Below are 20940 nucleotides of genomic sequence, written 5' to 3'. Positions count from 1 at the left end.
TTCTCTTCAAAGCAAGGTTGACATGACTTACATAAGTCAAATCCAATCTCTTGACCGTCATAAAGTGCTTTGTAAAGTTTCATTAAACTGAACTCAGAGTCTTTGTCATATGTTCCTTGCGGAACCATTAAACCTTTATCTTCATCATAGAAACACTGAACAGAGTCAGGAAACATTTCATTAGCGGTTAAAGCAATAACATCTTGCTTCACGCCTTTCATTCTGCAGTGAAATGCAACTTCATTTAAATCATTCGTGAGTAAGTCTATGTAAGTCTTCTTTCCACAAAATATTGACTTGTATGCTAAACTTTGTTTTCCAGGTGTGATTTCTGCAAAGTCGCTATGAAATTGACCAAGGTTTTTACCAATGAGAACTCTTCCATAACGTTTCTCAAACTCTTCAGCTAAACGAGGGATATCTTCATTGTAGAGATGCATACTGTCCGTATCGCTATAAAAGATGTCCATTCCTAAGTCCTCAGCAGTACAGAATACTTCACACATTATTCTCTTCGACATAGACAGAATGTTAACACCAAGTGGACAGAAGTTAAAGTGTCTGCAAATGCTTTTCGTTAGCTTGAAAATAGTTTTATCTGAACCATCCAAACCTTCGAACTTCACTATATGGTTGTAGTTTCTGATGGCATATCTTATAGCATCTTTGTCATTTACTATGGTTATTTTTGACTCAATAGGAGATAGAATAGTTTGCCATAAATACTGTTCAGAATGAGCTTTATATTTTCTTGCAAAGGATTTCCTTCTTTCTTATACTTTAACCTTAACTCAAACAACTTCTTTACTTCATCTCTTATTCTAATATCTCTGTTTCCATCGTAATAGTATCCTTGCAACACTTCACATTTGACACCTTGATATTTTATGAGGTCTTGTAATGTTATATAGTCAACATACATTAAACAGCAAGTGTTTGAACTTCTGGGAACGTTAAGTTCTGGATTTAGTTCAGGGTCACAAACTATTAAAGGAAAGTGTCTATGTATTCCAATCTCTGTTATCTTAATGAGAACAAAGAAGCCGGACATAAACTTTTCACCAATGGGTTCCTTTTGGTCGTCATCGAATAAATGTCTCATGAGATACTCTGTGCTTAACATTTCTTTCTTCATAACCTTTGGAATACCTTCTAAAGTATAAAGTCTTGCTATAGCTGATGGATATAATGAAACAGCGTCGAAGTCAGCAATGAGTTTCTTTTCGCTCTTTTGTTTAATGTTATCTGCCAGCATACATCTTCCACCTTGAATACAGCGTGAAATAAATTCTCTTGGTTTATTTGAGAGGTCATATAAATTTCCATTCGGGAAGTACACTCTGTTCTCAAACAATTTGTTAGCAATAGAACAAATACTAACGTAGTCATAAACGTTTAAATCAAATTCTTTCAATATGTCATTGCGGAACTTAACAAAACCTTCTCTTAAAATTCTTACATCTTGTTTGCAATAAAATGTGCTATACTTTTCTAAGTCGAAGTGGTTTTCATCTATTCTGCAACCTTTGATGGAATCTATGTTTTTCATGAATGTATCTGCATCCCGGATAAACTTACATGCTTCAGAAATGACACCAGTTCTGTTGTCATTTGCTAACAAAACACTGCTGTAGTAGTTGTATGGAAATATTTCTTTCGGTCCTGTTTGTAAGTTAAACATAGCAGGAAATAGTTTAAGCTTCTTATTTATAACACTGTAAGAGTCTTTTATAATAATTGCCCTTCCTTTATATAAGCCAGTTATTTGCATTGTTCGTGAACCTTTAATGATGGGAGTTCCTTTCACTTCTGTCATGTGTCTTAAGATGAAGTTTATATCATAACTGAGGTTATGGAAATATATTAACTCTTGTCAGGAAGTCGTTCCAAAAATTCTGTTGCACAGTTCTGCCCCAAATGCTTTCACTCACTGAACCATCTTCACTGTCATAACAGATGTTAAAAGCTTTATGAAAGCCGTCTGTGCTACACTCAAAGTCAGCAAAGAAAACGTGCTCAGGAATGAACTTGCACTTATTTTTATTTACTTCTTTTGACTCGGCTTTCTTCTTCAGTTGTACACAATACTTTGGAGCATATGTCAAATCTTTAAATGGAGCGTTCTGTTTATATAAGTCAGTCGTATATGTGAAAAGTTCTCCATAAGAAATAGGTTCGAAATATTTGCACTCCCACAATGTTTTCATAACATCCCATAACGGTGTTGTTCTATCATAACGAACTACATATTTATCTTCTCTCTTTGTATAAATCTTCATCTGTTTCTCAATGTTCATTCCACCACAAGCTTTGAGAATTTCTATATAGTTGCGAATGAAATATGTTGTCATTGGTAATCTTTCATTTAGCATGTAGTGGTCTTCAACAAGAAGTAAGTCAATAGTTCTAACAGTTTCACATTCTTTTGGTATGTATCTCTTTATTTCATTATGTCTTGAGTCATTGAAATAACCAATGGTAACATTAAATGCTATACCTGTTGCGTCAGAAATTTCTTGTACTTTACTTTGAGGAAAGTCTCTAACACGAATGACTTCTCTCATGTGGTCAATAGTCTCTCCATCTACTCCAGCCTGAATGCAAGCATAAACGAAAGCAGTTATCTTCTGTCATAAGTGTTGCAGTTCTTTTGTTCAGTTCATTGAAGATTTGGTAGCGCTCAAGATTTATAGGTAATGTGCAAAGATACTTCCAGAACTGACCGCTTCTCTTCTTATAAAACTTCTTTTCACCATTATCTTTCCAAAAGCTTTCTATAAGTGCTGGGTTTCCTGTTTGCTTAAGAGCTTCCAAAATGGCTTTCTGGTCATTTGTCAGTGTGCTTTCATCTCTATATGGTCTCTTTTTTGGTTTGCCTTTCTTTACATCTGACATCGTTAAGCCTTCATATTCTGTTAAATCATACATCTTTATTTCGGTAAGATTCTTTATGTTTGTCAAGAAGAAGTCATAGTGCATTTCAACAATACCTGCAGCATTTGCTTCTATCTCTGATATAAAGTTCTCCTTCAAGAGCTGATGTAGTAATGTTCCAATATTATTGAGGTTTAACGTAGAACATTCATACTTTCCACCAAGTTTATAACATACCATCCATCTCTGTTGTGAGTTTATTTTAATTTCTCTAAGAGTCTCATGAAAACCTTACCGAAATGTTTGTGTAAGTAGTCTCTGTTTGGTTCATCTAAAGCTTCGATGTTAAAGTCAATGAGTCTATTGCCTGACTTCACATTTCTCTTCCTATTCTCTTCATCTTTCTTTAACCATCTCTCACCTTCTTTTGGTTTGTCGTCAATGGAACGAATGACATCGTTAGCTTTGCGAACTTGTTCTATAGCGCTCTTAAACATCTCTCTTCTCTGTTGTTTCAGTGTGTCGTCTCTTCTTCTTGTTTCACCAACGTTTGCATTTGTTATGTCAAACATTTCTCTTCTTACTTCATGAGGTACTGAACGTCTATGATATAAGTCAATAGCAACGTCATTTAAAGGAAATGCTCTTGCATGGACTTCGTCCTCGCCGCGTTGCGGCTTTATGAACTCATGAATTCTATCATAACTTATTGCACCATTATAGTCTTTAATGAAGTCAGCGAGTGCTTTTTTGTTTGTTGCGTAATGCTTTGCAACATCTATATTAGCTTCTGTAAGAAGTTGTTTTATTTCGAGTTCTAACTTAGACAACTTCCGATACATTTTTAGTAGGAAATAAAAAAATATTTTTTGAAAAAATTAGATTAGATTTTTAAAGTTATTTTTCAAAATAATTTAATATTTTTATTTTAATGAAAACACATGCAAGATTGCAAGTTCTTTTCATACAATGCTCTCGCTACTGCCATCAAGAATGAGTTCAATAATGCTTCAAATGTTAATGTTATCTTTAACAAGAAGTTTGTGAAAGAATCTAAGTTTGGTCAGTATGTCAGACCATTAGCTATCGTCATGACCGCAAACGTTATACTTCACAAGAGTTAGCAGTAGTTTTGAAACAAAAGAGTTTCTTCGTGAATTCAAAGATACTCATTATACTGTCATAAAGAACTCTAACATTGACTTCTTCAGTATTGCTTTAAATCTTTCCGAACAGAAAGAATATAAGAAGGGTGAAACAAATGTGAAATATTATCCTTCATCTCTGAAAACAATAACGAACAAAGATGTTATACAGAAATTCTTACCAAAGGTTGAAGAAGCTTCTATTGACATTGACGAAGGAAGTGAAATGGTTGAAGAAATAGACCCTGAAGCTATTTAAGCAAAAATATATTTTTGGTTAGTCTTCATATCGATATTTTACAACAATTCCCCAATGTATAAACTTTCATACGCTTTTTCATAAGCTTTATATACCTTCAGAAATTTTGCATAATCTTTTACATGTTGTTCGTTCTCTTCTTCTGTCATGAGTTCGAATATCTAAATTCATGTTCTTTCATATGAGATAAAATTTTATAAAAAAAAATAAAATTAGCTTAGATTTTTTTTATTCTTCCTCTTTGAAGTTATCGAATAATTTTTTCCTTCAGTAATGTTAAGTCTTCTTTGAATGTAAGTATTGTGCAACCTTTGATGTCATAGTGTGTTTGAGGAAGAGTATTTTTGACAATTTCCTTTATTTGCTCATTCGGTGTCATTGAAATCGGTAAGTTTTCACGATAGAACCAGTTTCTGTCAGATTTATATATTTTAGCTAAGTCATAAAAGCTCTTGTTGTTTCTTCTGACTAAATGCAACATAACCATATCTTTATCTTCTTCTTTCTCCAACTCTTCAGTATAAATCATATACCTATAACTCTTTCCTTTTTTGGTACTGAACGCGGTATTCTTTTCTGTATGCTTTTGTCTTTGATTCAATGACTTCATCTTTGCATGAAGTTTCTTTTCCATCTCTCCCCGCTTTTATAGTTCATCTAACATCATGAAAATATAACAAGCATAACGAGGTGAAGCCCACATTGCTACAGCATTTACTAAAAGTCTATGAACATAATAACCTTTCAAACCAGGAGCCAAATTCTTGCGATTTTCGTACGGAATCTCTTCTCTCGGTTTTCCGAGGGAAGCAATCATATGAGGAAATTCTTCTAAAAGTTCTTTTGTCTGTTGGTTTCAAACCAATGATATGCTTGCTTTGTAGAACGAAGAGCATTCATTATACTTTGCATTTGGTACATGTCATCTTTGACTGAACGAATGAGACGTAACTGTTTGTTATATTGTATGTACTCGTATTCTTCATTTATAGCTTCATGGACTATAACTGTTGTTGTGTTCTCTAATGTTGACATTACTGTCTTTACATACAAAATAAAAAAAATAAAAAAATGAATTAGCGTTATTTTTTCTGAGATAAACACTATTTCTTCACAACATTAAATTTTATCCTGTATGAAATGACTTTAAAAAGATTATTGACTGACTTCGAATACTATCTCATTGACGCACTGACAGACCTCAAAACTGTGTTGAAAGTTCTTTAAGCTTTAAGATTGAAGGTACGACGCATTTTGTCTTCACTTACGTATTGAAAGAATATGACCGTTATTATAACGAAGTGAATCAAACACTAATAAAATTTGTAGATAAAAAATTGGTTAACAATGATGAAGAATACAGACAAGTTATTGAAAAAAATAACCCAAGATTAGATGCAATAGAAAAGAAGTTTAATGAATGTCTTACAAACACGTATGAATATCTTATGCGGTGGGAAGCCAGATGGAAATAAATTTACGTCAAATATGCAATTTATAAAATCTTATGTCGACAGGCTACGTAGCACGGTGGTCTAAGGTGGTGTTATGGAGGGGTCGGGGTCTGTGGTTCGAACCGCGACAGCGCCGTATTTTCTTATTTTCTTTGTTTGTCTTGTTTGTCGTGAATAAAAAGTATCATAAAAGTGCTCTATCTTCCACGGGAATAAATAAAAAATTTACTTTATTTCTTCTTCATCTAACTTCTCATGAACTTTTTTGTCTATGGAGTCCATAATATCTTTGACATAAAATGCATACTTTACAGAGCACCATTCAGCAACAAAATGAACGAGGTCAGGATGTATGTAAATACCTTTGAATTCATTTATAACACCCTTAGTAAGCTCATAAAATGCTTGTTTTGAGGTTGAGCCACTTTTGGCTCGACCGTATTCTTTCAACCAAAACTCAAGAATTTCCTGCATTTTAGCACTATTGAGAAATCTGTTTAAATGGTTTAACTTTCCTGCTTCTCTTGCCATCTTTGTTGCATTAATGTAACCATCCTTGTCTCTACGTAAGACTTCAATACCATTATAAGTGCCTTTTGTGAATGTTTCGCCATTAGATTTGTTCGTGAATGTTTTTGCTTCGACTGACATTTCTGTTCTTACATACCAAATAAAAAATAAATAAAAAATAAAACTAACTTTATTTTTCTATCTTAAGGAAATTCATGAATTTTCATGAGGGTGAAAAAAGAGGTGAAAAAACAGGTGAGATCTCACCTCTTCACCTAAAAATTATTTTGTCTGATTTACATCTAATGAAAAAGTTTAGAAGAATTTTCTTATTCTTTCTGGCTTATTTTTGTCTTTCCAGTCCTCCCGCTCTAATGGTCCCAGATGTGTTGACTTTGACTCTCTCAAGTTCTTAGATGGTATAACATCTTCAACGCCTCCTTCATATCTTACTTTATAAGTGTCATCGTTTATGTTGTAGCCAAGTATTTCAATAACCACTCCTCGCTTTGCTTCGTCAATGGTTTCAGCAAGTTTGCCATTACTACTTTCGACTAATTTATGTCGAGGGTAAAACGCAATAGAGTCGTCAGCAGCTTTTATAAGATATCCATTACCTTGCGTAGAGTCTACGATATAATAGTTTCTACTTAACCTTAAACGTTTCTTTGTCAACGGTTTGTCGTCAAGAACTACACGAACTTTTGTACCAGGAATGAGGGTAAATTGTGTTGAATTTCTGATATTTTGTGTTTGGCTTCGTTTCTTTTGTATATACTTTTCTTCTTGTTGTTGTGTCATTGAATTTGGTGTATGCCCTGTTGTAGAATGTGTTGAGGAATTATATACTTCGAGAAAATGTTTCATTGTTTCTTCGGTAAAGTCTCGCTCTTGGTTTAAATCTCTGAGCGTTCTTATGAAGCGGTTTATGATGCCGAGTATGTTATGGTTATGGTCTTCAGTAGTGTAGTGAGTTATGTTATGCTTAATGAGAAAATCTGTGATTTCATTGCTGAGGTATGCACTGTCTTGGTCTGATGTTAAAGTACTTGGGCTATGTTCTGCTACAAACTTTTGTAAAACTCTTAACACTTCACGAGTTCCTTTATTCCTCATTGGATATGCATATGCTTTGCGAGTGTTAACATTAATGAAGATGAGGAATGGTTTATGTCCTCCTTTTCTGCTTTGAATGAGAGTGTCAAATTGGTATGCGTCAGGAGTGTTGGAGTAAATTGGTAAAAAGTAGTCGTAAGGGTTTATTTTTGTTTGATGTACAACATTTTGTCAAAGAACCTTTTCACTTCAGCTCTGTTAGTAAATCCCCAACTCTTTGCAGCTTCATTGAACTTCTTAAATGACCTCCATGGATGTTGTTCGAATACTTCTTTCAAGCTCATTTATGTAAAGTTAAAGACTTTATTCAAGGCTCAAGCGCGTTCATTGAACGCGGTACCATGCGAATATAGTCACAAATGGTGGCATATAATCTGCACCCGAGCCTGTTGGATTTGTTGTGAAAGTGTGTGAATGATTTCCTGTGGTTCCACAGAAAATACCTGCGCTTGAATCTACTGGGTCACTTGAAATATCATATCTATTCATTCCCTGTCTATCCGAACCTGCTGCAAGATTTGTATAACCTCTTTTTGTTATTGAATGTGAATGACTACCTGTTGTGTTTGTAGTTCCTGTATGAGTGTGCGGTGGAAGGTTTGCTTCTTTAATTTTCTTCGAACCTCCTGTTTGCTTTGAATATCTAGCACAGTATAAGAACTTATCTACAATCTGCTTCCACGTACCAAAACCTAAAACTGTTTCTGGATTTGTTGAGTTCATTGACATATAAATAGAACCAACAGGATATAATGTTTGAAGTATTTCAGTCTTTAATGTTTGAAGCTCTGTTTTGTCTGCTTTCTTATCTAACATTGCTGGTAGTTCATATGCTTCAAAGTTTCTGGCATGACCTTCGATATTCCTGCAACTGTTATCTAAATTGTTAAGAGTATCTTTTACGCTTGTACTCGGATTCTCTAAAGGTGCACTTGAACCCAAATCATAGTTCAATATTATGTCGTCTGCTCTAACAGTAGTGAAGGATTTATGTGTATGTTCTTTGTCAGCTTTCTTATCTAACATTGCTGGTAGTTATGTGTTTCAAAGTTTCTGGCATGACCTTCAATGTTCATACATTTACTATTTAAGGAGTTTAGTGTATCTTTTACGCTTGTACTTGGATTCTCTAAAGGTGCACTTGAACCAAGGGTATAGTTCAATATTATGTCGTCTGCTCTAACAGTAGTGAAGGATTCATGTGTATGGTTCTTGTCAGCTTTACTATTTAATGTAGCTTGAAGTTCATTTATATCGGAGATATTGTGTTTATGAGATTTCAAAACTTTGTTCATTGCTTCAAGTTCATCTTTGCTGGCTTTACTTTTAATAGCATCTTCAAAAGTTATTTTTGCCTTAACTCTCAAAGTAAATCTTGGTTCAACTAATACACCGTTAACAAAGAAGTATGAAGCATAAATTTCATTGTTATAACCAAATGCTTCTGGTGCTTTACCTGTGTCATACTGTACAGTACAGTGTATGTCATAACCTTTAGCACGAATGAATTTATATCTTCTTTCATTAACATCTTCAGTGCTTATTTGTTCATCCTGTGTTAAATATCCATGGTAGTCCGTTATAATCTGTTCGTCTGAAGTTATATAATGAACATGGTTTTTATCTGCTTTTTCGGCTAATTTCTCTTCTATCTCATTTATTTCAAGTTCATGCCTACCACCACCTCCCGAAGAAGTATTTTTCTTCAGCTCTTGAAGAACGTCCACTTCGCCATCTTTGGTGTCAATAATGAGACTTTGAGTTAAAACCTTTCCTGTCTTAATGGATGTTTGTAAAACTTCTTCTTCACCGTGTTCGGGGTCATGGTCGTCATCATATCTTGTGAAATCAGAGATGTTGTCATACATTAAGCATATCTGTCTCAAAAGTTCTGCTATTTGAAACTGGAACGAAAGATATACAGAACTTTCATCATCTCCTAAAGTCAAGTCTGCTTTCTTAAGTATTTCTTGAATGTATGCAATGAGAACAGAGTACCTTGGAAAATATTCGAACAATATTTCATTAGCTGTTGGTTTTGGTGGTTCTTCTGGAGTTTCTGTTGTTTCAGTTCCTTCTGTAGGTTCTGTTGGAGTTTCTGCATCTCTTGACTTCAATGCTCTTGCTCTCAAAGACCTAAATGTTAGAGCACCGGGTTTTACAAAGGACTTTATAAATGCTTTAATAGTTCCTGGTAAGTTATTGTTAGCATTAAGTAAGTTCCTTATGCTTCCATCATGTACGTCCATAGCACTATGTAAAAAATCTATACTTTTCTTGTAGTCAGCAATAGACTGACTGTGATTTTTTAAAGATTTGTCAATACCTTTAAGCCAATCTTCATGCATGTCTGATACTGAGCCAAGAATATCATTTGCTTGCTTTAGTGTATTTTGTGCTTCTCGTAAAGTATCCAATCCCATACGTGCATTGTTTGCTATACGTCTTACAGTATCTATTTGACTCCTTGTTTCTTGCATTCAACCAGATAAAGTTTTAATAGTATCCGAACCATTTGAAGTGAAGTTCAAAGCATTTTTAACGTCATTTAAAACTTCTTCACCAAGTACCGCCCATATCTTTCCGATTTGGTATTGAAGAACTCCATATGAAGCAGCTGTTAAACCAGTATTTATAAGGTTCCATATCCATGATTTAGCAGTTTTTCCATCCTTTCCATCTTCACCATCCAAACCGTTTTCGCCTTGAGGTCCTTGTATTCCTTGTATTCCTTGTGGTCCTTGAGGTCCGGTGTCACCCTTCTCTCCTTTCAGTTCATCTTTATATTCGTTATAATATTCTAATGTCATAAGGTGTACATCATTACTGCTACCAGCAACGCCGAGAATTTGTTTCTCATTCATGACTAAATTCTTTAGGCATTTAATGTTGTCGTCAAATCGAAAGCTCTTTAACAATTCAATGAGAACATTTAATACTTTCACTAATGAGGCATCTACTGTAGAATTTATATATTGCACCGTTCCATCATTTATGATGGGAACTTTACTTATTGTAATGAATGGGTCATACGTGTTAAAAGTATCGAAATCAATGACTTTTTTAGTTTTTCCATCGTCAATGACTAAATCATTGCCTTCAATGGTTAAAGTTGAGTTTTCGTTTACTAGTTCATGTGCTCTTCTTGCTTCATTTGTTTCATACGCATATGCAGCAATAGTCATATTTTAATGAGAATAAAATGTTGTTCTATTTGCAAAGTACAGACCCAAACGAATACGGGACAGTAAAGCTACAAACAAACTTAGGTCTTCAGAATGAAGCGCTTGCTTTCAGAGTTGTTGACTTCAATACTATCGCAACTTTTGTCATAACAGATGAAACAGATTTCATGGAGATTGAAATAGATGGAAAGAAGCACGAAATAAGATTTCACAATAATGTAGAATATAAGATGGAAACATTAGCTGGAGTGTTAAATGCTCTCATAAATACTACAATAAACAAGGATAACGAAGAAAACTTAATGAATGTTAAACTTATTGCAGGAGTTTTGAAGTTCAGTTATGCGAAGGAGTTTAAGATAACACGAATGAGTCATAGAGTACAACTTCTTTTGGGTGCATACCATATGACATTTCCTTTGAAAAGTGTTGACAAAACGATTGAGATGAAATCTGTTCCATACGTATGTTATGGTAATTGTTTATACATTGAGTCTAAAATAGCTAATGTCACAGGCATTTCAGGAGTTAATAGTAAAGGTTCAGTAGAATATAAATCCTTCTGTTATGCAGTCAATTCAATGTTCATTCCAAACGTTCCTGTCATAGCAACTCATTTAGGTAAATGGGTTCGCATTAGTCCTCATAATTTGAAAGACATGCAATTCAGACTTGTTGACTTTCAAGGAGAGCCTGTAGAACTGAAGGCACCAGTGCGAATGACTGTTGAAGTTGACTTTTTAGAAAATATTAAATGCAACAGCTTACAAGAGAACTCAGAGCTAAAAATATAAAGTATGAATGTTATGTATTAGGTCATGAACTTTGGTTGTTGCTGTTTGATGAAACAAATGAGTTAGTTATGTCAGTCAAGAGAACAGAAAAATATTGTGTTAGTGAAAACTGCACCAAGTCAATAAGATTAGGTTTGCATTATGAAGATGAGTTCAATAGTGTTGAAGAAGTTTTGGATAGATATTACAAATTGCTAACTTGAAATTTTTTTGACTGACGGCGCAAAGAGCCAAGACCGAAGGTCCTGACTGCTTTAATTTACTAAAACATATTTCAAACAAAGTTTATATTCTGTTGAAAGTTTTGTATATTCATTCGAATATTTATACTTAAACTCAACTCCTGTAGTTCCTGGTGTTTCAATGATGCGGATGTTACCTATTTTCATGAATAGTGGCGTTTGACCACAGCATTCGATTTCAGGGTCGAGATAGTCAATGACACATTGTCTCCCTGTTATTCGTGAGATAACATTTTCAAGGTCCTCCTTTGTTAGAATTATTTGGTTCTTGCTTATAAGATTTGTCCAAAGCTTCTTATCGTCTTTGAGTAAAATTGTTTGGTATAACTGAAGAAGGTAATGGTCTACGTTATCTGAAGGATTTGTTTGAACATTTGTGTAAGGGTTGTCGTTGGCTTCTCTTGAAAGAATTTGGTCCAGTGGTGGATACTCTAACTTAACATGATGTAGCGTTAGCGTTTGAAGCTGAGTTTAAATTCACCGACTTAAGTTCTGGTTCTTTTTCTTTCAAACACTCTGAACTATAGTTCTTTATGACAATATTGTTTGTCGTTCGTGAGTCAACATTTGATGTTGGTTCAATTGGAACATTAACGGCACCAGCTAAGATGGATTTGCTTCTCATTTCATATAGAATAAAAACCTTTTATATGTATGAAATGAACAATATACTCGACAAGAGTTTGAATGTAAAGCTAACGAATGAAAATATTGTTGAATTCACTGAGACAGGTGCTGTGTATAAAGATGTAGAACTACTGAACAAAAGAGCTAAGGGAAGAAGCAGGAACATGAACAAAGGGTGGAAGCCTATAAAAATTTATGTCAATGATGGCTCAGGAGGTTCAAACATAAAGTATGCAGAAAGTTATAGAGTTTATGCTCTCAAAGGTGAAAAGCCTTCATTTAAGAACAGCTATTCTAACGCATATCCTCAAAAGCTAACGGATGGGGAAGTGGATGATATGAATGACAGCAAAAATATTAACAGAAATGGCGACAGAGATGCATGGAATTTGTTTACCATCAGTCAATTGAAGGTTAAACTTTAAAACAATGTTGGTCGTTCCCATGGAATATTTTTGACTTTAATGGTATTAGTCATGATATGAATCTCAAGGTCTGAACGAGGAGAGATGAGAGACTTATATGCTTCCCATATTTCTTCAAAAGGTAATGTTATACCTGACTGTTTCCAAATGAGTTCAATATCATAGCGTGAGAAACCTTGAAATATAACGAAGTCAGTTATGAGACGTTTTATGTTTAAAGCTAAAAACCTCCATGTTTGCATAAGTATTGCTACAGTTAAATGGTAATGTCTGACTTTAGTAATGATGTTAGCTAATGGTGAGTCAGGCTTTGAAACTAAACCTTTACCAGCGAAGTCGTCACAAACTAATAAAGTGTTTGATGGATATTTTTTGAAGGGGTATTTTGAAAGTTTTGACAGAATGTAGTTTGTAAGTCGTTTCATATCGTAAACTCCTGAGTATTGACGTAAGTGGTGTTTGTCAATAATTCTTTCCATCTCCTCAGAAGTCTTTTGCATTCCTGACTGTATAAATTCAACGATGGCATAATATTTCCTCTTATGTCGAATGTAACGTTGAAGAAATTCAATGAGTTCACTGTCTGGAACTTTAACGACAGAGGCTTGAACTTTTGACATAAATGTTTTAGCTGTTGAGTCCATAGAGTCTGAAGTTGCTGATATAATGATTTGGTCATAATATGAGTCATTTCCTAAACGTTCTGTTATGAGTATATGACGAATGAGGTTAAATGTCTTACCTGAACCCATCTTTCCACAATAGAAATACACACCATTTGAACAGAACTCATAATCTTTGCTGAAAGGAAGAATGAGAGAAGAGTTAAGTTTGTCTGTAGTTTCATTCATGTCTTCATCTACGTCATGTATTAAATGCTTCATTTTATCTCCATTAAAAATGCAAGTCAGAAATATTCAGAACATAGCACCGAGTCTAACTGACAAGAGTATAAAGATATACTATGAACACGTTATGATGAAACCTACCAAAATTCAAGAAAGTCAGTTATACTTATGAATATCCAAGACACTGGGTAGAGTATGTAGGAGGTGAGAAAGCTATTGAAATCAGACAGGTTCGAAGTATTCCAGCAGGAAGAACAATATTATTGAAGAACTTTAATGTTTTGAGGTATAATGATGAAACAAAGAAGCAAGATAGTTTTCCTGTTGCTGTGTATGTGAACTTAGATACAGGAGATGACATGAAAGTTTTTTAATACAAAGCTTCAAACGGTAGTGAGAGAACAACTGACTGCGGAAGGACATCCATTACCTTCAGAAGTTACCATAGCATATAATTTTGAAACAAACTCAATAGATTTTAAAGTCGTCTCTGCAAAGAAGTCAGGTTTTACATTTAATGAAGCAGATGTATATTCGAATGAAAACTTCAAAGCTATTGCATGGTTAGATAATGACGATTGCTTTAAGAAAATATTTAAATACAACTCAACGATGTCAATAGATGACCTTCGTGGAATGTTACCATCGACATTTACAGTAGAAGGTTCAGCAGGATTGCTTACAAGATTGTCAATTGGTGGTATTTGGTCTCGTGAGAACATTGTTATAAAATCCTAGTAAGTGAATTTGCTGAAGAATCTATATTATGTCTTTCAAACTACATGTATTCGCCGCCGAAGCATTATAGTATAACAAACTTTGTCAGTAAGTTTAACATAAGACTTGTCGAACCTTCTTCAATGAAAGATATTGTGCTACCCAAAGACGGAAAGGATGGACTCATTATTGAAATGATTTTAATAGCATATTAAATGAGTTTGTTTTTTTTCATTCATGATGAAATAACTGTTGTAGAAGATGTTAGCAATTGTTCAGACATTTTGAAGCGTATAGATGATATAAGAAATAAGTTAGATAGACCGCAAAGCGGTGAGGGCGAAGCCCGTGAGAATTTTATGGTTCATTGACTTTCTCCAGTAACGAGAACTTTTATGAGATAATATTGAAGAGAGATGATTTTAATATGGTGTAAATGGTAGCTTGGGCAGCTTTAGGCGCAATGGGAACAAAAGCATTAGCATTTGGAGCAAAAGCACTTGGAGCTTATGACGCAGTAAATAAAATGAGTGGAGGAAGGGTTTCGAAGACATTAGATGCAAATAAAGGGAAGATTGGAGGCTGGGTTGCAAAGAAGTTAAGATTAAATAAAATAGGGCTCATAAATAAAGCATCCAATTTGGTTGCGACTGAGTCAGAAAATGCTTTAGGAAAGGACGATGAGTTTGCAAAACACGCAAAAGACTTTAATGACCAGATGAAAGGTGAAACAATGCATTTAAATAGATTCGATGGAACTAAAGAAAATGTTTCTTCTCCACCAGTAGTTCTTCCGTATGGTCCCTATGGAATGTATGGAAACCCTTACGAAAGACCATTTGACCCATTGACTGGTGGAAGTAACTGGTATCATTACGGACGAAGAAGAAAGACAGTCAAGTTGGAGACAGACGTGAAGAAAGCAACTAAAAAGAAACCAAGGAAGAGAGTTATAAAGCAATGAATTCAACAACAGGGTAGAAAAGAGGTTAGAAATCGGGTTAGATCTAACCTTCTACCCTAAATTTATTTTTGTGCTATGTTTTCATACGTGTGGGAGTGGTGATATCATTAATTTTTAAGTTTATTTTTATTTTACTGAAAATTTTTATTTGGATGTAAATGACAGAACAAAAGCAACTCATTCGAATTCCACAGTATAACAAACATACATTTAAACATTTATTCTTCCTTCCTGAGCATAACATGTTCTTTCAAATACATCCGAGACCAGTTGACTTTTCATTGACTGTTTATAAAGATAGAAATAGTTATATCATTAAACCATACGATGACGAAGGTAAGTTTATGTAAATTGTACGTTAAGAAGTTAGAGAAAGTTTATGGCTTCAAGTATGACTACAATAGGGTTAACACTGATGATGAAGATATTGAGGAAAATTTATGAGAACATTAGTGAAGTCGTTAGTGAGAACGATAGTGAGAACGTTTATTTTTTACATTAGTGAGTTCGTTAGTGAAGTGGTTGGCGGCTTTGTAAAGTGTCAAATTCACAAGTATTGTGTAAGGTGGAACGCAGTGCCACCGTACCCATGACTTGTATACTAACTTTGAAACGTGCAAAGAAACACTCGACAATCTGCCTGTCTTGGGCAATGGCGTTGTTGCGTTCAACGTCTGTTTCTTCGTGGCTTCTCTTCATCACCACGGCAGTAAGGTGATATTTCTGGATTCCAATATAGCCCCGGTCGGCAAGTACAGGATATTGGTAATCATCAAATCCTCGCTTTACTGTCAAAAAATCCGAGACTTTTGACAAATCGAAAATCTTCTTGTCATGGACTGCAGCCATAAACTCAACGTTTTGATGTATGGCTTTTCCATCTGGTGACACGAGGACTTGGAGCTTAATACCGTTGAAGTGGTTTTTTTTCATCCCAACTATAAAGCCTCTCTTCCTTTACCGAAGGAATGTTGAAAGGAATTGTAGTGCTGTCTACAGCTGCAACAGCATCAGGGAAGTTTGTAAATTTGTTCTTCATTGAAGTTAACGGTGGACAGTGATTGGGAAGAAAATAGCTCGCAAAGATTGGAAATGCAACATTGGTAGTTCTTGTAACTAATTTGGAATAGCATGACTGGGAAATATGTAGCAACGGACATAATGCTGAATAGGGCAAGTATGTGCAGTAATATGTGAGCGTGAGGAAGAGAGACTCGATTGTTGAAAATTTGACCTTCCTTCCTCTTCTGGCCCTTCCACAGTTGGATTCAATAATGTCAGCGAGGTATTCCAACTGTTCATATGTGAAGTTGCACAATGATTGGAGCTGGAGCTTTGGATGCATCCTGATGAATATTGAAATCGAGAACCTGGGCATCGGATTGGTCAATGTCATCTCTTTTGCCTCTTCTTCATTTAATGGCTCTTCATCTGTGTCGGAATTCTCAGGTGTAACAGTAACAACAATATTCACCCTTCTGGATTCTTTTATCTTGGTGATGATATCTTCATCGCATGGTTCATCGAGGGGGGCACAAACTTGCCCAGTGAGGTGAAGTGAAAAGTGACAGGTTTACATGTCAGAAATGTAAAGTGTTAGATTTGAAACAAAAAATGGATTAATTTATTATTATATGATAGAGAGATTTGGTAAGTTACTATCAAATTTGTAAGTAAGGGAAAAAAGTAAGAAAGAAAAAAAATTTTAAAAATAAAAAGCCACTCGCTTCGGTTGCGGTTGACAAAAAGAACAAATTCGAAAAATAATTGTATGAAATTACGAAACTAAGCCCCTCGCTTCGCTCGCAGCTTTAGAAAAGAACAAATTCGAAAAAAGATTGTATGAAATTACGAAACTAAGCCCCTCGCTTCGCTCGCGGCTTAAGTAAACAACATATTTCAGATTATCGATACTAAAAATTTTTTTATTTTATTACTTTTTTTTGCATTTTTTTAAAGCTTCTTAACTTAAATCATGGAATGTCTCAAAGACAAAAGTAGCATACAGCATGTAAAGCTAAAGAAAGATAATCATAATTAATACCTTAATTTTTAATATTACGCATTTTTAGGTGCAAAATTTAAAAACATTCTAATACAATAGAGCAGTTTCCAAAAGTAGCATACAGCATGCAAAGCTAAAGAAAGATAATCATAATTAATGCCTTTAAAGTTTAAAATCTTGATTTTTTTTAAAATCAAATATTTATAACTTTAATACATACAGCTTAAACCTTATACTTGTTTTCTCTTGTGAGAAAGCAATCTTACAAAGCTAACAATCCTAAAAAATAAAGAATTAAAATTTAATAATTTAATCTAACAAAATTTCTCTCTTTATCCTTTTGCACTCTTTATATGCAACTCAAATCCATCATATAATATTCCTTTAATCCTCTTGCCTCAAACAATGACGAACAAACTGCTATTCTCATTTAATTACAGACCAAATCTATTCAAATTTCTGAATTTTTAATTTTCATTTCAATTTCAAATGGAATTAGAAGAAGAAACTATCTTTACTGTTATGGATCTTTGTAAATTTGGAGTTAAACAAGAAATACAAGCACAGTATGGATATGGTGAACGTGTCAGGAAAGAAAGATCTCAGATTTCATTCCACTGCAAATATCCAAAATGTCCTGCACATTTTAATGTTGCAATCTTGGATCAAAATAAATACAAACTAATCAAAATAGTTGAAGAACATGATCATTCCGCCCCAAATGACAAAAGTCAATATTCGTCTGTCTTTTATCGCAAATATTTAGAACATTACTTCCAAACAGATGACAATCAAAGAGCGATAGCACAGCTAAATGCATTCAAAGATCTTGAAATTCCTCTTACAGGTCCGTCCATTCCAGAGGAGAAAAAAACATAGCACACATTTGCACACATTTTGACACTTTTTCTGACAAGCATCATTCAAATTTGAAGAAAAACCTCTAAATTTCATTCAAATTTCTGTCAAAATGTGTGCAAAATTGAAATAGGCACACATTTTGACATACGATTATTTATATACGTTATTTTAATGGTTTCAGAGAAATCTTCGTTACACATTATTGAAGATTACTCAATATTTAAGTGAATGACTCACTACCACCTGTTTAGAAAAATGGTAGCATAAAATCCAAATGTCACATATATTATTTCTTATTTCATACAAATAAACTTACAATTATAACCTCAACTTGTTTGCAAAGCAGAAACTCAATATAAGCAATCGATCAGTAGTGTATTTAAAAGTCGAATTTAAATTTAAAAATTTATAATCTTATTTCGGAACCAAATAGTATAAATTTAGGACAAAAAGCTACGTGGTGTTGATAACAACTATTAAAATTCAAATATTACTACCATGAACAATACAATGGCTCATATTGATAATTGATAAACGTGCATATAAATTGCATATATCATCAATGTCATTAAGTAAAATACATGTATATAAATAGATTAGAAATATTTTTCGGTTAGAATTAAAATCTATGTAATAAAAAATAAGTTATAAAAATAAATACCGAATTTTTATTTGTAATATAAACTGCTACAATATGCTAGTGTATACAAATGTATTTGTCGTATTGATTTGAAAGATCTTCAACATGGTTCAGATCTAAATTTGAAACTCGTAAAATAAAGCGAATCTTTATTTGTAATATAAACTGCTACAATATGCTAGTGTATACAAATGTATTTGTCGTATTGATTTGAAAGATCTTCAACATGGTTCAGATCTAAATTTGAAACTCGTAAAATAAAGCGAATCTTTATTTGTAATATAAACTGCTACAATATGCTAGTGTATACAAATGTATTTGTCGTATTGATTTGAAAGATCTTCAACATGGTTCAGATCTAAATTTGAAACTCGTAAAATAAAGCGAATCTTTATTTGTAATATAAACTGCTACAATATGCTAGTGTGTACAAATGTGTTTGTACAAATGTATAACTCTTTGTCAATTGTTATGGCACCTTATAACTTAAAAATCATTTTCATTAACAAATATAAAAAGTGACAATTAATATTTTCATTAAATGCATATTTAATTATCAAAACAATGTCGATTTAGCTTGAATGTTCATTATAAATGTGTAAGTTTAGGAAAACAAAAAATAATTAATTCTCGCAAAGAAACTTATTTTAAAAGAACCTAAACAAAAGTTCATATAATAATAAATCTAAAAATAGATATTAATTTAAACGAAGATAATGAGAGAATGGGGATGTTGTAAAACAATGAGACTTAATGATCAAATAATTAAAATAATAAAATTAATTAAAGGAAAGCTAAAATAGTTTAATGAATTTTTATAGATTGGTTACACAATCAATGTTTCTGTGTCAATGTACATCAATCAACATTGTTTCATTGAATTTTGTCTTCATATATACTTATATATTACTGTTCCTCCCTTATTATTAATTTTCAAATTCTTATATAATAATTTTTTATTCTAAATGATTTGTCATAAATTAATTAATCTCATTTCCAAAAATATCATCTTCTGTAATTTCGAATTCATTGATATTTATATCATCGGATTCTTCTAATTTAATTGTAACAGAATTTGAAAACTGCTCATCATTTTTATTCAGATATTTTTCAATTTCTATATCTCGATAATCGGCCTCTCCAAATCGAAATGATTTTTTATGTTTTTTGATTATTTCACTTGGTATTTCTGCACGTTCTAATCCAAAATTAGATGTGAATACATCTAACTCTTGTTGAATTCTTGTCAATGGTATAAAATACGATTTTTTATGATCAAAATTGTCATTTTGCTGCCTTGCATATCGATGAAAATATACCTTATCAACTTTCAATAGGATGTAAATCATATGATAAATAGTTGGATGTGGGAATGCAATATGAGAGTTTAACACTTTGTTAAATGACTCAACTCCATTATTGGAAAAGATCATATCAGATACTTTCAGCTTGTTAATTACATCATACTTTTTACCCCATGTATTTAAGAAATATTTTGCAAAATCATTTATTTCTTTAATCGCATCTAATTTTTTGCAAATTATTTCAAAAACTTCTATTGGAACAAAAGGACATGCACATAATAGTTTTAAAAGTGATTTTGCGCAAACATCGTTTTCATCACATAACTTTTTGAAATTTTTAACAAGAGCTGCTATATAATGAAATATACAACCAGTGACTGTAGTTTCATCATTGACTTTAGATTTGATTGATTTCATTAATGCATTCTCAAAATCTGATGTAATGATTTTATATTTTCCCAATGATATACTAATAAGAGGACATGTGATCATTAAATTAAAAACTGTATCATAGTTAAGTGATGATCTTCCTGTCATTAGTACATGAAGGAAAGGTAAATATAAATTTGTAGCTTCATCGTATACTAAAAGATTTAAGAGCTGCCCATTTGCTAACTTAATTGGAACGATACGAAATGTTCCATCTATGAAAAGATGGTTGCAAGTTTTAGCTCTTTTTATAAAAGCTGGCAACCCGAAGAAATAATAGTTAGTATCATCTGAACTTGAGTAATATTGGGTTATATAATAATCTGTGCTGTTATACTTTTCTAATAACTTCTTAATTAATTCATTTTCGCTTAGTTTGATTTTAGGCCTGATCTCGTAGTATAGCTTTGCTATTGTTTGAGGTGAAATATCAATAGTATCATCATGTGAAGAATTGTATTCAAATATGAGTTGATTTGAATATTGTCGAGCTTCAGCTAGTGATAACAATGGATTATTTTGAATATAAGTTGATATCATT

At 33.2% G+C, this 20940-nt stretch overlaps 9 protein-coding genes and 1 pseudogene across 10 annotated transcripts, besides 5 other annotated features; 1 reads left to right on the top strand and 9 right to left on the bottom strand.

Annotated features, from left to right (window-relative positions):
* Positions 1-15767: part of a mobile genetic element that runs on past the window's edge.
* TVAGG3_0681990 (organellar and viral DNA polymerase type B) lies at positions 23-521 on the bottom strand (the record flags this gene model as incomplete). The annotated part of the gene is made up of 1 exon (XM_001282565.2): positions 23-521. A coding segment is annotated over one exon (499 nt), but the record flags the coding sequence as incomplete, so codon positions are not given.
* On the bottom strand, positions 792-1816 carry TVAGG3_0681980 (organellar and viral DNA polymerase type B; the record flags this gene model as incomplete). Its single annotated transcript, XM_051242739.1, has 1 exon — positions 792-1816. A coding segment is annotated over one exon (1025 nt), but the record flags the coding sequence as incomplete, so codon positions are not given.
* Positions 5958-6383, bottom strand: TVAGG3_0681970 (KilA, N-terminal/APSES-type HTH, DNA-binding family; the record flags this gene model as incomplete). Its single annotated transcript, XM_051242738.1, has 1 exon — positions 5958-6383. The coding sequence occupies one exon, from the start codon at positions 6381-6383 to the stop codon at positions 5958-5960; it is 426 nt and encodes a 141-aa protein (XP_051089325.1).
* TVAGG3_0681960 (integrase core domain containing protein family) lies at positions 6558-7043 on the bottom strand (the record flags this gene model as incomplete). Its single annotated transcript, XM_051242737.1, has 1 exon — positions 6558-7043. One exon carries the CDS (start codon positions 7041-7043, stop codon positions 6558-6560), a length of 486 nt encoding a protein of 161 aa, XP_051089324.1.
* On the bottom strand, positions 7683-8653 carry TVAGG3_0681950 (annotated as a pseudogene). Its single transcript has one exon. A coding segment is annotated over exon 1 (971 nt).
* On the bottom strand, positions 9115-9706 carry TVAGG3_0681940 (organellar and viral DNA polymerase type B; the record flags this gene model as incomplete). The annotated part of the gene is made up of 1 exon (XM_051242736.1): positions 9115-9706. A coding segment is annotated over one exon (592 nt), but the record flags the coding sequence as incomplete, so codon positions are not given.
* TVAGG3_0681930 (organellar and viral DNA polymerase type B) lies at positions 9839-10543 on the bottom strand (the record flags this gene model as incomplete). The annotated part of the gene is made up of 1 exon (XM_051242735.1): positions 9839-10543. One exon carries the CDS (start codon positions 10541-10543, stop codon positions 9839-9841), a length of 705 nt encoding a protein of 234 aa, XP_051089322.1.
* TVAGG3_0681920 (uncharacterized protein) lies at positions 10561-11337 on the top strand (the record flags this gene model as incomplete). The annotated part of the gene is made up of 1 exon (XM_051242734.1): positions 10561-11337. One exon carries the CDS (start codon positions 10561-10563, stop codon positions 11335-11337), a length of 777 nt encoding a protein of 258 aa, XP_051089321.1.
* Positions 12628-13482, bottom strand: TVAGG3_0681910 (protein of unknown function, DUF4106 family; the record flags this gene model as incomplete). The annotated part of the gene is made up of 1 exon (XM_051242733.1): positions 12628-13482. The coding sequence occupies one exon, from the start codon at positions 13480-13482 to the stop codon at positions 12628-12630; it is 855 nt and encodes a 284-aa protein (XP_051089320.1).
* A 297-nt stretch (positions 15768-16064) lies between the features above and the next one.
* On the bottom strand, positions 16065-16505 carry TVAGG3_0681890 (ZGC:162945 family; the record flags this gene model as incomplete). The annotated part of the gene is made up of 1 exon (XM_001301886.1): positions 16065-16505. One exon carries the CDS (start codon positions 16503-16505, stop codon positions 16065-16067), a length of 441 nt encoding a protein of 146 aa, XP_001301887.1.
* Positions 16065-16556: a mobile genetic element.
* Positions 16557-16685: 129 nt separating this feature from the next.
* Positions 16686-16708: a mobile genetic element.
* A 237-nt stretch (positions 16709-16945) lies between these two features.
* Positions 16946-17043: a mobile genetic element.
* Positions 17044-18029: 986 nt separating this feature from the next.
* Positions 18030-20940: part of a mobile genetic element that runs on past the window's edge.

Source organism: Trichomonas vaginalis, chromosome III, assembly GCF_026262505.1.
Source record: "Trichomonas vaginalis G3 chromosome III, whole genome shotgun sequence".
NCBI classification, from domain to species: Eukaryota; Parabasalia; order Trichomonadida; family Trichomonadidae; genus Trichomonas; species Trichomonas vaginalis.
The sequence above is the reverse complement of the archived record's forward strand: the minus strand, read 5'-3'. Positions and strand labels throughout refer to the sequence as shown.